The sequence below is a fragment of the Anguilla rostrata genome, chromosome 6 (assembly GCF_018555375.3).
Source record: "Anguilla rostrata isolate EN2019 chromosome 6, ASM1855537v3, whole genome shotgun sequence".
In the NCBI taxonomy this organism is placed as follows: domain Eukaryota; kingdom Metazoa; phylum Chordata; class Actinopteri; order Anguilliformes; family Anguillidae; genus Anguilla; species Anguilla rostrata.
The window spans coordinates 48,425,769-48,447,340 of record NC_057938.1 but is presented as its reverse complement, the minus strand read 5'-3'; the positions used below and the strand labels follow the sequence as shown (position 1 = coordinate 48,447,340).

The following is a 21,572-nucleotide window of genomic DNA, read 5'->3' as shown; positions in this document are numbered from 1 at the left end:
GTTAGTACTTGGATGGGAGACCACCAGGGAATACTGAGTTGCTGCTGGAAGTGGTGTTGGTGGGCCAGCAGGGGGCAATCTCCCCTCTGGTCAAATAAACCCCAATGCCCCAGTCCAGTGACGGGGACACTGTGCTGTAGGAGACGCCATCTTTCGGATGAGACGTTAAACCGAGGTCCTGACTCACTGTGGTTATTAAAGATCCCATGACACTTATCACTAAGAGTAGGGGGTGTCCTGGCTAAATCCCAGATCCCAGGTGGGTGCTACACATTGGTGGTGGGTGAGATAAGTTCCCCGGCTTCAAAGCGGTAAGTTCAAAGCGCTTTGAGCATTCGGAAAGGTAAACAGGTGAATATTCACTGAATTACAAACCTTACCAAACATTTCAATTTGAAGATTATTTTTATTACAACTCCACGTGACAATGCTTTTCATAGGAAAATTAAAAACCCATTTTGTCCACAGCCTTATTAATCACTGTATGGAAACCAGGGAACACCATCTCCATTGACTTTTGACCTAACGTTGAAGTAGGCACATTTACACCGGTAGTCCCACAGAGAGAGCGGCAGGTTCCACAAACGAAGCTCAAAGCAGAATCAGCGTCATTTCTCATAAAAGAGGCGAGCGTTCAAATCTGCACTGGCAGCGACAAAAAAGAAATCATAAGCTAACAGTTTTTGATTAATGGTACAATGAACAGTCATTCAAAAAGGAAGGAAAAAAAACAAAAAAAACAACAGGCATGTATTCACTCCCGATTGTATACGACGACGTTAGATCAACGCGTACAGCTAACAAAGCCTCTTCCGACATTTAATGCAGCTACGATAAGGTCCTACTGCGGGTCAAGCAGTTTAACGCAAAGTTAATATGCATCATATTTCAAAGACAGGCACTGGACCAAAAACATGTCATATCTACCTAGAGCCTCTAATCAAATGTGTTTTAGAAGAAAGCTGGTGTCCATTCGGTGATGAATGCATCTGGAATTTTGACTCTTCAAAGAGGCAAAAAAAATAAAAATAAAAAATACAGTGACGTTAGAGCTGGGTTGTGCGTAATGTTTCTCCTACAGGAACAATGAACCTGTAATTGATATGATCGATAATAAATGTGTGCGCATGAGCGTGAATCCAGCGTGAATTCCGCACCAGCACAACAAACCGGGTTTTCGCACTTCTGCGTCCGGACGTCCGGTAACTGGAACGGTATTGCTTTTACGCTCTTATTCGTTTTGATTAAAAACGCTGTCCACGCCCATTAGCGCTGGAGTATGTACTGCTAGGATCCTAGACTAGCGTGCGCTAAATTCAAATGTGTCTGCACCTCTTGCCTGTGACGTCCCCCGTACAGGACAGGTCACAGTTCACTTCTACATAACTTCTCCTTTGTTACTTTCAGGCACATACATCGTAGTTGTTCCACGGTCCAACCCCCCTGCCCCCCTATCCCCCCCCCTCCCCCAACCAGCGAGAGAAATCTTTGTTTTACAAGTGCTTTCTTTTTTCCTTTTTTTTTTTTCAAATCACGAATCAATTTCACCCATTTGACTCCCATGTTCAAAACAAAAAAAAGGGGGGGAAAGAAAAGTTTGAGTTAAAAAGAGGAAAGAGTGCCATATACATTCAGTTCACAGCACAGCAAGTTGGCTAGGCTGAGTTACCCCTTTCCGTCACCCCCCCCCCCCCCTTCCCTTCCCTTCCCCGCATTCAGTCCAATGTTCTGATTGGCCCTCGGGCGCCCGTGTCACTGGCTTGGTTCGCCCTTCCGGTCCCTCCAGTACTTGCTGTAGGCGGCCTGGAACATGTTCTTGCAGCGCAGCTTGGCGTTGAGGCGGGAGCAGATGAGGAAGGAGCCGCCCATCTTGCGGTGCAGCGAATAGGTCTCCTCGGGGGGCGGGGTCAGGCGCTGCCTGAGCATGACGGGGATGAGGTTGTGGATGCGCTCGGTGGTGCTCTGGCAGCCGAAGTTGAAGGGCTCGTGGGAGGCGAAGGCCTCGCCCAGGATCATCACCGCGTCCACGTGCGCGCTCAGCATGGCCTGGAACGAGAGCCGCGGCGGGTGAGTGAGTGTGTGTGTGTGTGTGCGTGTGTGTGTGTGCTTTCTGTGTGTGTGTGTGTGTGTGTGTGTGTGTCTGTGTGTGTGTGTGTGTGTGTGTGTCTGTGTGTGTGTGCTTTCTGTGTGTGTGTGTGTGTCTGTTGTGTGTGTGTGAGTGTAAGTGTGTGTGTGTGTGTGTCTGTGTGTGTGTGTGTGTGTTCACAGCCAGTAATATTCATATTACGACCGTGAGCTCAAACGCTATGGCGGCCAGGGCTCTTTGATCCCAGTCAAACAGGAAGCGCATGCCTGCGCTGAACCTTGCACTGGAATGGCTGAGGGCCGCAGCAGCACCAGCGCATGCCTCACCAACAGGTTCCGCTTCTCTCTCTGCCAAATCAGCAGTCAGCTGACGGCCCGGGCCTCCCGGGTCGCGCCGCCGGCGGCGTTTCCTACCTTCGACTCGTAGCCCGTGAGGAACTTCATCTCGATCGATCGCTTCAGCACCTCCTCGCGGTTCCCCTCGGCCGCCGCCCTGATGATCTGACGAAACAACAGAACGGCGACATCCGTCACTCCGGAAACGCACCGCAACCGCGCGTTACAGCACAAACACGTTTCCATTCTCTTCTAGAACATTCTTTTCTAGAGAATTACACAAACTGCAATTCCTGGTTATGTTTATATGTTTATGGGAGCATTTTTAAACTCGGTTATGAACTGAGAGGCGATAAACCCCATGTGATTTGCTGCACATCTGTACATGTAGATTTTTGAGCCACTGTTTCTATACATTGCGTATGTTCATGATATCCTTAATAACGTAAGGGATGCTGCACACTCTGTTTGCATTGCACAGACGTACGCAAGTGCAAAAGTTAGTCCCCCAGTACTGCACACACTCAAATTCTCTGAGAAGTTCACTCCACCAAACTCAGATGTGATGAAAGATAATGAGTCTCAGTGTGAAACACTGTCACTCACAGTTACAATGAGCTAAATATTGTCAGGATCTACAAGGAATTTTTTTAAACTCTTAAGGGCAGGGCAGGGCAAGCTCACCTCAATGTAGACATCAGTGAAGGTCACGTCAAATCCCCTCGTAGCGCCAAAGTCCAGCAGAGCCACCTGAGACCGGGGGAAGTTATCAATGTGAAATTGCTACATCACAGCTTGTGGATATTTCAATGCACTGAGAACATTACGGCTGGGTCAGAATCAGAGCCCTACCTACTGTGCCCTGTGTCCTAGCACACTGTGTACTGTGCACTACTGTTTAGTATGCGACACGCAGTATGCAAAAATGTCTTCCATTTTCCAGCCGTACTGTAGAAGTGTGGTAAGACGTCCCAGGTTTGCTCACATAGCTCTATTGTTGAAGGCAAACGTCTGCGAAGCCGCGCCTCACTCTTAAACCAAAACTGCGCGTCATAATTACCAAAATGTTTACGTCCTGAAAAGTATGCTCCCGAGTGTACTCCAAAACCTGGAAATAAGTATATCACCCAGGGATTTCAAGTACACTACATTTAGAGAACATCTGAACACAGAGAACAACTTTCTCATCCTTGTACTCAATAGCATGGAAGGGTGCTGATTTGGACACTAGGAGCCTAGGAGAAAGCCCAAAGGTCTGATTATGTCCTGGGGCAGGACCGGGGGGGGCTCCAGACTCACCCGGTGCATCTGCGGGTCGTAGAAGAAATTGGACCAGTTTGGGTCGGTCTGCATGTAGCGGAACTCGAACAGCTCCCTCAGGCACAGATGCAGGATGTTCTCACAGATCTGCGGGAATGGAAGATGAGGGGGTGGGGGGGGATCACTCATAATTCAGCTGCAGGAGGGCAGACCCCGCCCCCTCCCCTTAATCGAGTTAGACCTGCGAGACTGCAAAACATGTCACACGCTCACGCAAAGCATCCCACTCCAGACCATTTGTTTTCAGGTTCCGGACTGCGGTAAGAAAATCATTAATTATTTAAATTAATTCAAATAAGTCCAATACTGCACTGCACACCCAACTTCCTGCACATTGTTTGCTGACCACTAGGTGGTGATATAAATCTTCCAAAGTTGAAATGTCCTTCCTTCCCCAAAAACATCACAGCGATTGCAGGTTTCCTTTTGTTTACACACACGAGCGCGCGCGCTTGCGCACACACAGATAAGCAGACACACACACACACAACCACACAGAAACACACACACACACACACACACAACTGAATGTGAGAACATGTACTCAGCCTCAGAAGTAAACAAAACTATCCGCTGCAAAACCAAGAAGAATTTCGATGTCCGCAGTTTGAGGAGGCTAATCTGCAGCCTTTTGCAAACGCAGGTAATGTACACAACAGGGCCCGAGCAACAGGCTGTGAAATCCATTGCAGGGGCCCCACTTTGGTAGCCTGTGCTCTCTAAAGCAGGGATCTCAAGCTGAAATGCTAGAGGGCCTGCTGGGTTTTGTGACCAGTGTTCTCACACTTAAGCGCTTAACTCAGTGATTGGCTAAAGAGTCTGCGCACCTTATTCCCAAGGCCTAAACCGACTGGCGCTTGACAGGAGAACACAAAATGCAGCAGAGACTGCAGCCCTCCAGGACTGGAGCAGAACAGCCTGCTCTACAGGGCCCGCAGTCTAGGGACTCAGCACCTGAGACTACCGTCGCCCTACTTATCCCTGATTACCATCAGCTCTAATTAGCCCGAGGCCGGCTAAGTCCTCATGACAGCGTCTTAGTGCGCTGCCAGGTGCGGCTTTGTTTAAGGAGGGCCGCCCCCGTCTGAGGACGGTAAAGGGGGAGCTGAGTGACCCCGAGGAACCGCGTGACCCCAGAGAACTGCGTGACCCCAGGTAACCCATCGCTCCGCCCACAGACGACGACGCAGCGGCCTGGCGCGGGGGGGGGGGGGGGCTCACCTCCTCTTTGACGTCCTGGGAGAGGCCCTCGGCCTTGTCCAGGGGGAAGCCGGACACCAGCTCGGTGGTCAGGACGTGCTGGTTGCTCAGCTCGTCGATCACGTCCGGCACGTAGAAGAAAGGATGATCAGCCAGCAGCTCCCTGGGGACACGAGACAGAGCGTCAGTGTGGGCGGCAGGGTAGTATAATGGGTAAGGAGCTGGTCTTGCAACCTAATGGTTGCAGGTTCGATTCCCAGGTTGGACACTGTCGTTGTACCCTTGAGCAAGATATTTAACCTGCATTGTTTCAGTATAGCCTATATCCAGCTGGGACAGCACAGCACAGCAAGGAACAGAACAGCACATTATGGAACAGCACAGCAGTGTAGCAGGGCTACACTGCCAAACCACTGCAGCCTGAATGAGCTGGAAACAGATGACAGCTGATTCTTTTTATGAATGAATCATTTATTTGGTTCTTGGTTGCTATGACGATAACCATTTGCCCTCTAGTATATCAAACCCCACACACCAGGGAAACAATTAGGACTAATGGTCAGAGGGGAAAAAACCACTCCATATATATATTAGCCAGAACAATGTCTGCGGATGAAAAAGTGTACACACAGACACAGCGACGACTGGGCATGGGGTCAAACAGTACTGGGTAAATTATTTATGTTTTTATTTTGGACCAAGCAAAATATAAAAACCTTCTCAATAATGGCATATGTTAAACACTTACAGATGTACAAGTCATGTATACTCTTTATCTATGCACCATGACCTCCAGGTTGGATATTTTTTTTGAAGAAATTGAGTACTACTTGTCTTGTATCACACCCGATATTCAATTTTCTGTTACTACATTGAATTTAGTTTGCATTCTCAAAGCAAAATTATACGTACGTCAACTGTCCACAGACACTCTTAAACATCCATATTTCTAGTTGCGAACATAGTGTGTGAAGAACAATGGCATTTGTCTACCCAGAAGGCTAAATATATAGTGACATGCTGTCCTGACAGATGAGGTGTAACGAGTGTATCTGCCCTCTCGTACTGTGTGAAATTTCCTCAAAGACCTCGATACCCATAATCCCGTGTTCGTGGGCTCCCGAAGGCCACGTTTGCAGCACAGCGTCGTGTGTCGCCGTTCGCAGAAGTCTCCGCCTCGGCGAGGCGATAGGCTCAAGGTCACGTAAACCGCAAATCACGCGCGGGCCAGAGAGCGAGGAACAGACTCCTCCCCCCTCGCTGCCCGTCATCGCGGGCAGAGTCGCCAGTCTGCGGGACGGGGAGCGGCGGCGGGCTGTATTTTTAAAAACGGGCCGCAGGCAAACGGCGAGCCTTCAGTCACGGAAACCCAACGCCGCGCAGGAGCCGGCCGCGGCTATTCTCAGCCCACAGCTGCGACTCCGCGCGCTTCCAGCACAGAGCTCACCGGCCCGCACCTCCCCCAGCCCTCTGCCCCGCACCTCCCCCCACCATCCCCCCGGTCAGACCCAGAGCGTTACGCGATTCCGAGCACCGTGTTTATTTTTAAAAAAGACTAAATATTTTCGCCGCTCCCGGGAAGCGGCGGCGAGGATCGCACGGACGCCCCCGCGCGAAAAGACCTCTGCCGGTCCTCGGCTCGCTTGTCATGGCCGAACCTCGCCCCGCCCCGCCCCGCCCCGCCCCACCGTCACGCTTCCATGACACGGCGTAATCCCGACCATCCTGTTGCCGTGGCGTCGTGTTTCAATGTCAAAGTGGCACGCGGGCATGAGCAGGCGTTGGGCTTGAACGGCCAGTGCGCGGGAGGGCTGGGTTTTTTAAGCGCACCACATGTACACGCGGGAGACGCGCTAAGATTACGATGCTCGGCTTCACCACACACATTACCACACATTTACCACACCGTTACCGTCAGTTACCTGCTTCTGAGGCCCGCTCATCCAGGGGGAGTTGTGTCAGGGATATTTGTAATTAGAAAGTTACTGTGCTCAGTGCGTACCAAGAGCATGCTAATCAAACGGGCGTGTAACCCACTGTGATCTTACACACGTGTAACCCACTGAGCGCGTGCGTGTTTCGCGGGCGCGTCTGGGGCGCCTCGCCGCGCTCTCTTCACTCACTTGAATTTTCGGGCGCAGCTCGCCTCCCTTATGTAATCGCACTCCAGCGCCAGCTCCCTGCTCATGACCTCGATCAGGTGTTCAGGGAAGAGGCCTGCGGGAGAGAGAGGGGGAGAGAGAGCGAGAGAGAGGGAGAGAGAGGAGAAAGGAAACGGTGAGGAAACAATGCAATGCATCCGTCTTTCAGGCCGCCCTCCACCTCCACCATTGGTCAAACAGCTGTCAATCAGTGGCGACACGCAAGCGCCCCCCCCCCACCGGAGTGTGGGCCGTGTCGGTGCAGCTGGGAGGGGCGCGGGTTACGTAAGGGGGGGCCCGTCCTTCTAGGAATCGCCGGTCTGGCAGCTGCTGAATTCCACGTTTTGGGCCGCGTTTGGGCCAAGAAAAGGCCCGCGTCTGCTTCACTCTCGCCCACGTCCGGCCTCGGGCCGAAAGCCTCAGTTCCACACAGGCTCTGGTTAAACTGCGGAGTTCAGGCCGATGATTTCATCGGGGACCCCCCGTCCACAGGGCTTACAGGATAGGGCCGCCTGTCCGAACACGGAGCCCCGGACGATTCTCTCCCCCCCCCCCAAAAAAAACTTGGCGGAACCTCCTCGGGCCTCGCAAATTTTGTTTGTTGAAACTGACCCGCGAGAGACGCGCAGGAAAAACAGCAGCTGTGCTTCGACAGCTGAAGATGAAAAACAGTCGACGCGGCCGACTAGGGGGCGGGGCCCAGGGCAAGACAACAGAGCCGGGAAGCCGGGAAACTACAACAGAACTACAAGAGAACTACAAAAGAACCACAGAGCAAACTACAGCGCAGCTTGACGCTGGCTCTCACACAGGGACGGCTGCAGGGATATCCCGCTGATCCGTGATGAATGCCCTCGGCTGCCTCAGCCTGTCTTCAGGCAAAGAAAAATCGCTTTGTGAACGCAACGCAATGGCCATATCTCACGCAGGCAAAATATTAAATTATATTAAAGAGACAGTGACTTATGGGAAGGCGTGTTCACGGCGTATGAATCACAGGAAACTCCTCTCTTGCGCGTCGGTCCACTGCCTCAGTGTCAAAGCGCTTGGGCCATTAATCACTTCAGTTAGAAGCTTGTCTTCAGTGGAGCCCCTGAGTCGTATACGAGATGCACTGACTCAGCCTTTCCGAATTACAGACACCATGCGTTTCCACGCAACAGACCACTCCCTGTCTGTACCTACCTTTTTTAGACAGTATCACACATCCTGGATCAGTCAGTGCCACAGCCACCAAACAGGATAACAGACCACAGCCCTATCTTTTCACACAGCATCAGGGTGATACCTGCAGACACTGACCCTGGATCAGGAAGTGAATCTAGCAGTACCTTTTCTCAGATGCTGTAAGCAGCTCAGACATTCACCAAATTCAGACTTTAATGGGAAAACTCCTTGTGATTTATTATTATTGTAAACTCATGCATAACCACCTCCGGCCTATGCCAAGTGACTGGATTATCCATTTAAATGTTCATGTAAATTTGTAATTTGTGATTGGCAGCCGGGCGGAGTGCCAACTTCTATGCCACTGCAGTACATTAACAGCACGTCCACATTTGTGCATCAAACAAAAACAAATCACCTAATACGCCGTAACAGCCAACATGCTGTTGATTCATCGCTTTTCAAGTGGGCCAATTTGCTAAACAAATGAGTCCATTTTACATTCGATTCACTGTTGCCCTAGGTTCATGGCAATTTTCCAACGGAAAAATAATATTTCATACTGCAATCAGTGAAAGGACTGCTGGTCATAAATAAATAAATAAGCCTAGACAAAGCGGTTTTTGCGTATTCACATTGTGAAATTGGCAGTAAGCACCAACAGACACGAGGACTGAAAGTTTGAACAATACTACTAAATGGCGCCAGTGTAGCATAACGCGTAACAAATATAAGGAAACGGTCTCGTAACCTCAAGGTCACGGGTTCGATTTCCAGGTCGGGCACTGCCGTCGTACCCTTGAGGAAGGTACTTAACCTGCATCACATCAGTATATATCCAGCTGTTCAAATGGATGCAATGTAAATGCTGTGTAAAAGTTGCTCTGGGTAAGTGTCTCTTTCAGCAGAGTTGCCCTATAAGGATCCGGTAAGAGGCCCTACCTTCAGGCAGAGCATTGCTCATGTTTAGGACGGTCATCAGGTTGTTCACATCGCTGTTGATGCTCTGCGCCACTCCGGGGTACTGGAAATGAGGCAAACAGGAAGTTCAGACACTCACCTTCATCAGCCACACACAACACAACTGAGGCTGACTTACGCAGGCCAGACTATACAACATTACCACCATCTTAACTTTGAATATTGGACTATTAAGCATTTTACATTAACTTCTACAGTACTGTCAGTCTGGTTTAAAAATATTGTTCAATACTGTGTGAGGAATACACACCATATACTGTGTAGTAAATGTAACGTAACTGCTATGTAAAGTAAATTTGCTTCTCCACCTTAAAGCCAATACACACATTCACAGTTAACTGCAACACTGAAAAAAAAGAAGAAGTGCTTTAAGAATTGTGAAAATATTCACATGCTTTTCAGGTTTTTTAAATTTGCGTGCGTAATAGGCGATGATGGAGGGTCAGCCCCGAGGCACGGTTTCCCTCAACACTGTCCCTTCACTACTCAGTGCGAGCGCCTCACTGATCCCCGGGCTAGACAAATCCTCAATTCATTTTTTTAATGAATGGGGGGGAAAAGAGCCTCCTGCATTTACATTACATTAGTCCATTTCTTTTATTAATAGGCTAAATGTTTGGAGAGAGGTGAATTACAGGGTCCACCCAATAAATTACTTGTAAGTAGTGTGCCTTTCAAATAGAAGGTTTGCCGGTCATTTTTTTTAAAGGAAATATGCAGCGTCTCGTATCATTCTAGGACAAGTTCATGCGAGGGCTCGTGGTCACAAAATGTCCACCGGGGCTGGTGTGGAGAAATTATTAACTGCCCTACTCTAGAGCTCACTAATGTTGAGCTCCAGTGTTAAGCACAGCAGCAGAGAACAGCGTTCTCCCAACAGAGTGCTGAAAGGCCCACGCAAACAGACCAGACCACGGGACCGCACACAGACACGTCTTCGGACTTCACCGTCGGCCGCACCGCACAGAAACGTGCCGTTTGGGGGCCACAGGAGCGGCCGCGCGACCCGCGCCGCTCGCGACAACGAACGCTCGAGGTCGGGCTCGTCGCGAACGCGGTCGCATCTGCTGCGCGCGCGTTCGACACTCCGCTCCGCGCCGCAGCCGCGCTGTTTGCAGAAAACAACGTCGGCGAGCTAATCGGGCAGCTTCACCTTTCACCTGGCGCCGTCTAGAAAAACAAAACACGGAGAGAGGCGCCTGCTGTTTCGCCCGACCCCCGAGTCCTTCGCCTTCTCTGTGCGGTGCACCTCACCCCTCATAAATCTGATCTCCAATAGCCGCTCTTAATGTGAATCTGATGCACGTGCCGCAGGGCCTAACCGCCCCCCCCCCTCCCCCATGGTTGCCGGGTTACGCAGCACAGGAAGGAAGGGGGACTGAAGATCTCACCTGGATCTTCATGGCCACCTCCCTGCCGTCCTTCATCCTGGCCAGGTGCACCTGCCCAATGGAGGCGGCCGCGAAGGGCCTCTCCTCGAAGAACTCCAGCTTGTCCCTCCAGTTGGGGCCCAGGTCATTGTTCAGAGCTTTCTGTAAAAATTGGCGGGGGGGGGGGCGTATATTGGGGGTAATATGGCACTGCCCAACGAGGTCATTCCCAAACAGGAAACACACTGGGAGACAAAGATGGCTCCTTACCGTCATCTGCTTGATGGGCATGAAGTCTGCGCTCTGTCGCACGCGCTCGAAGATCTTGGCCAGCTGGGGGTTGATGAAAGCGTCATCTGCAACCAGAGAACAACGTGAAAAACCACCGCAAAAAACTAAATATAAATCATAGTCTTAACAAGTATTTTAGTCTTACATTCAGACTTAAAGTCTTAGATTCGTATTTCTGTTACTGTTTTGTCAACGAGGTGATACGGTTTTACTCATTTCAAGATTTGCCAACGGGGTAAGACAATTTCATGTGCGAGCAAAAAGTAACTTAAAACAACTAAAAAACTAAGATTTTAAATCTCATTACAAGACAAATACTTGTTAAGACAGACATTTTTTTGCAGTGTACTCTGCAAGAGAGCTGGGCTGATTCTGTGTACTATAGCATGGTCTTTGTCACCACTGTGAATGCACACACTTCGGCTTTCATTCAACACCATCCCACACCATCACACTATCCAAGTTTTGTTTTTACTGGCGCTCGTTTTTTTGGATGGGTATCTTGCGCAACGAAACAGATCTACGAAGGCACCAGTGCAGAGAACCACACGTGCAAGACGGCGTTCCTCTACACTGGGCTGGGGCAGAGCCTCCAGAGGTCTACCTCTCCATACCCACGGCCGCGAATGCCAGAGCCTGCTAGCACACGATGCCCAACGCGTGCCAAGACATCAAGGGCACAGCTGGGCGCGGCTAAGGGTGGATAAACAAGTCCGCGAACGAAAAACAGGCGGCGGCGGACGAGAGCGGAACAAATGCAGCGGAGAACGGTAAACACAAAGGTCGGGGGGGGGGGGGGGTTGGGGGGCGAAGGCGCGAGTAACAGCCATAACAGTCATAAAGTTATCAGAGCAGAATTCACTGCTCTCAACTCAGTGCAGCCTTCCACCTGAACACCAGACTTCTGGATTCTGTACGAGATGCAATAGCCAATGTCTGCAACGCTCTGAAATGACCTCTCAGGAAGGAGATGGGTGTCACACACGCTTATCTTCAAAGTGGAAAAAGGGGCAAGATAATTTTTTTCAATTCTCCCTTGTGGTCTTTGTACTGAAACAATCTCATTCTAATCTCAAAGACGTATCTCCAAAACAACTTCCTCTGGTTCGGTACTACAGGCGAATGTTAATGACTAACATATTAGTCAAGGCAACATTAGTACACAATTACACGTGGTCTCAACCCTCCGATGGTTAATTTTCTACTGCTATAAAGAGGCAGGGAAAAACCTAATGACATACTGTCCATTCCATGATGTGTATTTTTAAATCAGCTCATAACTGCAGTTCCAGCGTCCAGCTGTGTACTTAGACTGACTCTTCTAGAAAAGCGTGGCACCACTTCTGGACCCCGCGGAAGATTTTTTCTTAAATAGTTCAGGATGCAGACTATTATAAACCTGAAGTGCAGCTTCACAGCCCAAAGTAAAACTCGAATGGACAAAAGGTGGCAAGGATCACCAAACCAGCCACATAAACGAAACAATTTAATTAGAAGCAATTACCATACTTCATGCTACTTCCTCTCATCAAGAGGGTAATTAGATGGTTTTCTAAGAGTGACTCCTTGACCGTACTATTTTATTCACACAATCTTATTAAGTGAATAAAATATTATTCGACTGGGAAGATTAAGGGAGCAGATCCACAATCTCCGCCTGGGAGTCACGCCCAGAGCATGCAGGTGAGGTGCTGTTCGACTCAAGCCCGACATTCAACGGCGAGTTTCACAGCTTGTGACAGCCGAGCACAGTTCAGACGCCTCTGTCATCACGCCCGTTCGGTTTACACAGGCAAATTTAACACAGGCCCGTCCACACAGTGACCGCGTTCCAAACACGGAACGCAGGCATCCGGCGAGGCGCTCAAATCATTCCCGCACCGCAGCAGGCGGTTACGGTCGGCGTTTCCGTTACCCGGACCGCCGTGCGCTCGCCGAGGAGCGTCTGCCAGATGCCGCGCGGCGAACGCGACCGTGACACGGTCACGCCGCCGCCCAGACCCCTCGACGCGCATCGCAGCCATTTTGCGGTGCGATGCCAACGGCTCTGCAGATCCGACGTGATGTTTTTACAGATAAGCAGCGACGTCTATGGTCATCTCTGGCGATACAAAGCAGAGGTGGCGCAGGGAGGGCAGCGAGTTGCACATCTATCACAATTGATGGGGCTGAGCTGCTCTTTCGGGCACGAAGTGTGCCACCCTGCGTGCCATGCCTGAAACGCGGGCACGCGGACGCGCGGTGGGGGGACGGTGCCCTTTTCGGTCGTCCTGCTTATCAGAACGAAGGCGCACGGGCAGAGGGCGGCTTCGTGCCCCACCAGCATTCCTAACAGGAACAGCCCAGATAAACGTGGGACGGGTCAGGAAATGTCAAGAGCAAGGCTGGAACGACGCCGGTTAGCATTGTAGCTTCAGCCTTTTCTGAAACGGTGAACCACAGCTCGGTTTGGGAGACTCAAAAAATTCAGCTCCAGCACTGGCAAAACACAAAACTGGCGACAGAGGACTTGCATACATTATGAGACGCGAGGACATAGTGTTCTACTTGACTATGTTCAAAAGCTCAACAGGTTAAATAATAAAAGAGAATAATAATAAATATATAAGTAATAATAACCTGCCAGCGCGTTTCAAACTGACAAGTCTGAAAGGGGTCAGTTTTTAAGCCAGTATAATCTTTTGTAGCGTACAATTCCCTTGTTTCTATGGGAACACTACATTCTGCACAAAGCGTCAATCTGCTACTTTCACAAAGTGTTTCCTTTTGAATTCAGAATCTGGCTCCTCTTCCTACGTCACCAGTAGCCACAATGCTACTTTTGAAAACTGCTACACTTTTTTTTAACCCAGCAACTTATAAAAATACAAGAATTCCATTGGCTAGGAAGCTATTCAGTGAGTGAAGCTAGGCTATGTTGTGTTTATTATCTGCAACTTTCAAAATTTCAAACACACACACACAGAGACACACACACAGACACTTCTTCATTTCACAGGATGCATGGCCCCTGTGACTCAATACTAGCCTGACCAATGACGGCCAAGACACCAGGCAACGGTCCATCAAGGCTGCGTAACCACAAGACTAAAAGCAGGTGTATGTCCCCGAGCTGCATGTGCAGAAGCGGCGGCGGCGGTCGAATGACGCTAGCGGTCGCGTGCCGGGCGCAGGTCCTCACCTTGAATGCTGAGCATCTGGCCCAGTTTGAGGGCGGCACCGCGCACCTTGCACAGGGTCCGGACGATGCGCTCCGCGTTGGCCTCCGACAGGAAGGGGCTGGAGTCCAGGATGGACTTCTTCTCTCCTGAGGGGCAGAAGAGAAAGCATTTCACTTAAGCAATACGGCACGGGAGGCCGCGCTGTGTCGTAAATACAGTCATGGCTACAGGGGAGCTGTTAGGCACGACGCGAAGCGGAGCGAAGCTGGCAACCCCCCTGCAGCCGTGACTGTATTCAGGATACAGCATGGCCCTCGAGTGTAATGCACAGAAACCATGAATGCATGGTGTTATTGCTTACTGCAGTTGTGAATTTAATTCATACACAGCGGGCTAATACACATTAGCTCCCGTTCTGTTGCTAATTTGACAGGGAGAGGACATCAGCTTTCTCTGCGCTTATGTGCTTGCTTCACACAGATGGTAATTAGTAGTGCCTTTAAATGTTTCAGCAAATTTTGCTAATCCGCAAAACGTGCAGAAATTCATGATTTTCTATATAACCGAAAAACTCTAAATGACCTCCCTCATTACGTCATTACTTCGAGAGCTTTCCCACCAAAACAGATTCTAAACATGGCCAAAACCTGTTTACAGGACTTTGAGTAATTGTGAGACGAGCCCTTATGGTTGAGTTTGAATGTCACACTGCAGTTCAGTGGGGGGGGGGAGTGGGGTGACGATTCACAGTCTATTTCTGGGCATGTTTATGAAGTCGAGTGTCGGGAATTAACCCATTAACCTCCGCGTGTGCCACCTAAGCAGGAGATCCCATTACGGACCCCCGCTGCCCAGTCCTTCCTTTTGCAACTAGCCCTAGATCAGCAACTACGTACCCCTGGAAAGGACGCCCATCTGGCACGGAAGAAAACTCTGTGGTAATTCTGCACTGGTCACTGGAAAACTGAAGGACTATTTGCAATGCTGAAAGGATCAGATCATTTTGGTTCGTTGAGTAATTCATTGACGCCATGAAATGAAGATACACAAGCCCGCAAGTCCTCAGAAATGGCATCAACAGAGGTATTCCTCAATGACTCAGAAACTATGCAGAGAAACTATAACTCCCGTGTAACCCAACCTCAACCCGACCTCAACAGACAAGATGGGAGGCAGATAAATGAAATAAATAAACCAACAAAAATGTAAATAAGGCAAGTGACGCAGATTCAGAATGTGAAAACGCAAAAACAGTTTTGACATCACAGACTGAGCATAAACTTTTCCTACTGTATACTGTTGTTATACTGTATACTGTACTTATTATGATATATTTTTTTAATATCTCACAAAATCTTCTGTGTGTTGACAACACCAAGGTTGCGCAAGTAGTACTCTGACGAAGGACATGCGGTCTCAAGTGCGTTAGCGTCCTTTAATTCAAAGAAAAACAAATCCATAAGAGTTTCAGGCCAAAACAAATATTTTTCAATGTTATTATTTAAATGGATATATATCCCCCCATCTTGACCCAAAATTACAAAAAGGTTAATTTTTTAGGTTAATTTATTTTGACTACTGAGTACCAAATCATCTATGAGAAGTATACTGATAAAGTTGCTTATTTAAAATGTTTTGCAAAGTCACATAAATTCTAGTATGTTTACTTTTACGAACAGATTAGATAAATTGCAATGCAAAATTATAGCAAGAAAAAAATGCTATTAAAAAAACTGAGATGTAAACTCATATCATTCAGTTCAAACTCCAACAAAAACAGATTAAGAGTGTAGCAGGGCATCGAACACACCTGCCATCGATACATGACCAAGGTTATTGTTGGGGTGTTATACGCTCACTGTTCTACAAGCGACAAAGTATGCCTGGAACGCAAAGATCATCTATACAAGACACCAACAAGACAACAGTGCAGTAAAGGGCACTGTAATGCCCACATAGCTCTCCTAGCTGCAGATAATGCCATTGTCTTTGGTACCAGCTGTACCAGCCAACTATTTTAAGGGCAGACAAAAAAAGGTCAGGCAAATATCTGGCCTCTGCTCATTTCGATCGTGACAGCTGTAGGCAAAGGCTCTTAAATCCTGCTAATACCTCTGCTGTTCTGTGTGATAAATAACCCAGCCATCATAATGGACTGCACGGCATCGTTAAGGCTTTGCTGGCAGAGGAAAAAGACATTTAAATTGAATTAGAATGAATTGCTGTACAGATTTAAATGTGGAATGAACCGAATGTGTGATTAGGTTGAATGTCCTGGCACTGGCATGTTGTGGTCATTACCCACACAGTACAGACACAAATATGTTGGACAGTATGCTTAATGATACGATCTGTCCTTCATATCATATTGAAGGGGCAATGTATCCAAGGTTACGGCTAATACCTCACAATAATGGCAGGACATTTAAGCCTGATTTGAGCTTGGGTGTGAGTTTCTGGCTCTTTGCGTGTTGGACGTGGACCCCAGAGAAAACGTTTGATTGGAGGCTCTGAAGGCTTTCATCAAATTAGTAGGCCGCAAGCCATGCAACAGGAATCAAATGGCTCAGAATGTGCAATCAGAAAAAGTCTCCTTGCGATCCAGCCTCCCGCAGAGCGAGCCAGCCAGACGCTGTGGCGGACTACATTTCCCATCTCACCGTTCCGTTCCTCGAACCTCAGGCTCTTCTTGGCCACCTCCGCCAGTGCCCCGATTCCCAGCCCCACGGCCAGACCTGGAACACAAACACACACACAGACACACACACACAAACAAAAACACACACACACACACACACAGGCGGGTCAAGGGACACATCGGTCACCAGGGGACACATGAGGAAACAGAACTTCCTGAACATAGCACACTTTCCACTGACATTCACAGCTGCATTAAATAAACACTGCACCTCCCACATGCACTGTGCTGATCATGGTCTACATGCAAGCCTTTCGACGTTAAAACATCTTAATTTCATATCCTCTCACGTGCCAGGTGACTTTTTAAATAAGGAGAGGGTCAGAGTAAATGCATTCGCTCATTAAATGGGTTAGGGGGGGAAATGTGTGGGACCACAGCTCTGAAAAAGCACTCCTTTAGAACCACACAGTGAAGGCCTGTCATCCTGTCAGGCCTGACTCTATTCTCCGCGCTCCCATTCCGTTAAGTGCATTTAGTGGCCCTACAAAGGGAATTCTGCTAATAAATGTGCCGCGACAGGCCAGGACAAAGGAAACAGACCTGAATAATGGAACAGGATGACAGAAATCAAAGCTCAACGACAGCCGCTTTGAGCGGGCCAGGGACAGCCGCTAACCTCAAAGCTAAGCTACGAAAGTGAACTGACGCGGCCCTGAACCGATGTACCTGCGAGACACAATAAAGCCGGGAAGCTACCGGCGTAAACAAACAAAACAAAATCCATTTAGAGAAAGATAATACCCGTCGCTCCGCCAGCAGACTCTTATGCAACGATGTAGGTTACACAACGCCGCCTGGATTTTTGCGAAAGGTTTATAAAGGCGATGTGGCCGGGGAGAGTGAAGAAACGGCTCTTTCAGACCTGTAAAAACCGCACGCTACACCCAGGGAGAACGAAAGCGGTGTAAGGGAGGTAAAAATCTAAGAGGGGGGGGTTCCTGATACCGAAACACGGACGCAAAAATAAGACCATAACAAAACACACCGGAATCTCCGTCCTGAGCACGAGCCCCACGGGATACTAGGTCAACTCCCTGCCAATCATTAACGCGCGCGAGTCTGTTTGTGTGTTCGCTCCGGCACCTTCATTAGCCTACGAAAACGGACCCCGCGTGCAGCCTCTTACGAGACGAAAAAGGAACAGCGAAAACACCTGGCTCGCAAGCTCACGGCCACAGCCCGTGCGTTAGATTTCTGTTTACTGTTTAGCGACAAGACCACTTCATTAGTCAGCGTTTTCCATCAGATTCAATTACTATCCTTGACCTCCGGCTTGGCCGAACAGCACTGTTAGCCGCACTGTATTGTCAGTTCACATGCTCTGGTTCCTGTGATACATGTTCAAAGTACAGTATCTGCTATAGTCTCGGTAGTCAGCGCATATAACAGTAGATTCACATACAAACTAATCCACAGCTCAGTAATGGTGCCTAAAACGTATAGAAACAAATGCAATTAAAGAAGCTCACAAATGCATAAACACTGATCACATAATATCAATATTATATTAATATTAATATTGATCAGCGCATAAAGATGTTGGGTGGTTTACAAAAGTGTGCCCGTTACCAGACACACAAAGGAAAACAGACTTTGTTTATAGTCCTGACAGGGAGTCACGGTTTGATAGAAAGACGATGGCTGTTTATAAACACTCCACTGGGCCAGCATTATGTAAGCCTTTAATTGGTCTCTTTGATGGTGTGGTACAGTGGGGAACCAGCTACAAAGGTTAAACTGATGTGATTACAGGCTTACAGAGATAGTGCAAGCGGGATCACTGACGTACTGTTTTGTTATTATTTTGTCTTTATTTGATGACTAGGGGTTTTATTTTAACCCACAGAGGAAAGGTAAAAATATTATTTTGGAGTCAAATGACGGAGATATCATTAAATTTATCCCGTTAAGACTACACGCGTTCCTTTGCCACACAGATACGTCTGTTGTTAAGTGGATTCTTACAAAGATGATCACTAGGCAGAACAATCAATATGCACTGCCTTGCAGACATTAGATTTATTACATTAATTTCCACTTTCTGTTAGATATTTTCTGCAAGACTGGAGTCAACTCCATTTCAGCTCAGGAAATTAACTGAAATTCAATTTGGGAACCGACTTAACATTCTGCCCATAATGTTCTATGAATGTCTTTTCCATTCAAACCAAATCAACAGATTCCCTGATAAATTGAGCTCGGTTGAAATTCTCACTGACTCTGACTCCCCGTGATGTCACCGGGCGTGCTGCGTGCCGATTGGTTTCCCAGCTCCTCCGCTGCGTTCCTGCATAAGAGTCAAGTGCTTATATAAAGCTCACGCTGGGTAATGCCGAGTGGCCTTCCCACCACCAGAACCCAACACAACCAAGTTAGGACAAAGCGGCCGCACCGTCGCTCGCCGCCCGCCCGCCCGTCCCGATATCGCGTTACAAAAACAGGGGGACGAAGGCGTCCAAATCGGACGGGACTGGATAATCACACAAGCACTCAGGAACGTGAGAGAGGGGGCTGCATTGGAACAGACCAGCCTTTTCTCACCTTGTCATTTAGCAACACCAGGCTGCTATATTTGCATGACGTGCCTGCGCTTGGCATCCAGGGCGAGTTTATCGACCCAAGCTTTTAGTTTGCGGGTAAGATAAACGGCATGACAGCCTGTTCATGCTTAACGAGCCCCAAGATAATGTGGAAACGCTTCCTTTTACAGCCCTCTAAGGCCTCTATATATACGAGTGGTAAATATGTGGTGAAAGTATCAAATTATTGGGTAATTACCACTGGTAAAATAAAAGGTAAATACTACTAAGAAACTAAAAACGAAATACTCTAATATTATCAATAGATTCAAGTGAGTTGTACTTATCAAAGGTGTAGGTTGGTTGGTTATAGAGTTTACTGGTTATAGAGTGTAATTGTGTACTTAGACAAATTAGACAATACTTACTTTCAAAGGTTTTTCCAAGAAAGTATAATCTAAATTCCTAGAAAAGTACACAATGAGTTAAACTCAGACTATAACCAACCTAAACTTATAGTCACTCGAATTGATAGGTAAGAGAGGCGTATTACAGTTTCAGTTTCTTTATATTTACCTTTTACCAGTAGTAATTACCCAATAATTAGGTAAATACCTGGTAAATATCCAGAACTGTAAATATCCAGAACTTAGGGGAATGTTACCGATACCGGTACTTAATCTTTTATAACACAGGGACAGAGGAGGAAACAGTAGCCCAGCAGAAGCAACAGAGAAACAGTCCAAAAGACGGCAGTTTTGTTTGTTAGCGCCTTGCTAACACACCTGCCACCGATGGGTAACACCTTGCAAAGGAGCGTGGACACCAGGCCTGACAGTCAGCACAGGTGTGGAAGTCAACACCTACCCAACCGGGGCTGGGGGGGGGGGAGGGGGATGGATGGATGCGGGGGGGAGGTGGGCTGGATGTTCCGACAGCCCATTTAAAAACAGAGTGGCATGTCAACAGTCCCCCCGGCTGAACACAAATCCATTTCCCATGAAGCTCAGGGGGGAGAAGAGAACTCAGCCAAAAAGGCCTCACAGTGCTGACCTTGTCCGTGTAATGTATACAGGCTGCCACGGCTTCTAAGTTTCCACACCAAACAGGTGCTCCTGTGTCCTTTCGGTAGCACCGAGCTTGCGAGCGAGGACCCGACGACCTCCCGAGCGTCAAATCGCGCCGCATGCCGTCGGTCGCGGCGCAGGTCGTCGCGTCGGCCAGAACGCATCGCCGATCCGTCGCGGCACGTGCCACGTCCGGGCCGCGCCCAGAGGGTCGCCCCGGCAACGTGATGTCACGGTCGCATTTTCACGCGTGACGGAGCACCTGCGGGTCGTCTTCCCTCAAACGGGTCGGCGCGGGAATTCGGAGCAGAGCAGCATCGAGCCAAATGGTGTCAGAGAGAATGAGCCAAAAGCTACTTTCAGACAGGGAATCTGCGACACCTTCACGATCGGGTTAAGCACCCGTGCGTAATCCAGAGAGCCAGAGGCCCGTACTATAAATGGGTCAAAGGGCAGATTAACCCAAAGCCCTAAATCTGCTCCGGCTGTCTTCCACTGGTGCCAGAGCAACAGCGACCTTTCACCGACTGGCCAAGACTAGCCGATGCCACCTCATGCAGAGGTCACGAGGGTCGTGATCGTGAAGCATGCCGGGTAAAAAAGATGGAAAGGCAGAAGGCTTCGCAAGAGCTCTTCCAGGAAGCAGTCACATCTGAGCACAAAGGGAAGCTAGTTCACGTTTCCTGGCAGAGAAAAAAAAACGTTTAAAAGGTAGCTTCTGAAACGAGCAGTTCAAATATTGACCTCTGTCCATTTTTTTTTTGGCCGCCTGCTTGGTTAGGCCGTTTCAGGTTTCAGTTACGTAAGTGTGAAGGTCAAACTCACTCTCAGATAATATTTGTATTCAGTGGCTTATGTGGGCCAAGTTCATTTTCATGAAGGTGAGAGCTACTAGAGTAAATCAAATATCACACACAGAGTCAACAAACTGAAAGCACTTGTAGTGTGCTGTTTTGAAAGTGTGGTAAATAAAGGTCGATTTATCCAATGGCTCATTTGCAATTTATTTGAAAGAGATATAATTACAGCAAAGCACTATGCTCTGGATAAGGAGAAGGGCCAAAATTGCGGAGCCAACCTGGTGTTTGAGCAGTTTCTTTTTTAAATATTGGCTTGCGAAATATGGGCTGTTTTTTTTTTTAAGTGTTTTTTCACTGGGCACAAATCAAACACAAATGTAAACTTTAGTAAAACGAGAAGATAAAGTTTGGCATTGCGGCTTTAGACGTGACA

The 21,572-nt window shown here is 48.5% G+C and overlaps 1 protein-coding gene across 4 annotated transcripts in view; it reads right to left on the bottom strand.

Moving 5' to 3' along the window:
- Window positions 1-386: 386 nt before the first annotated feature.
- coq8aa (coenzyme Q8A, genome duplicate a) overlaps window positions 387-21,572 on the bottom strand; it is a 30,793-nt gene continuing 9,607 nt past the window's right edge. For all 4 annotated transcript variants that reach the window (XM_064340197.1, XM_064340199.1, XM_064340200.1 and 1 more), the window contains 11 exons: window positions 16,713-16,787; window positions 14,073-14,198; window positions 10,871-10,956; window positions 10,622-10,762; window positions 9,192-9,273; window positions 7,065-7,158; window positions 4,963-5,104; window positions 3,721-3,828; window positions 3,106-3,171; window positions 2,500-2,586; window positions 387-2,046 (listed from right to left, as the gene is read on the bottom strand). In XM_064340197.1, coding sequence (XP_064196267.1) covers window positions 1,753-2,046; window positions 2,500-2,586; window positions 3,106-3,171; window positions 3,721-3,828; window positions 4,963-5,104; window positions 7,065-7,158; window positions 9,192-9,273; window positions 10,622-10,762; window positions 10,871-10,956; window positions 14,073-14,198; window positions 16,713-16,787 — 1,301 coding nt within the window. In that variant the 3' untranslated portion in view covers window positions 387-1,752. The remainder of the gene's footprint in view (window positions 2,047-2,499; window positions 2,587-3,105; window positions 3,172-3,720; window positions 3,829-4,962; window positions 5,105-7,064; window positions 7,159-9,191; window positions 9,274-10,621; window positions 10,763-10,870; window positions 10,957-14,072; window positions 14,199-16,712; window positions 16,788-21,572) is intronic.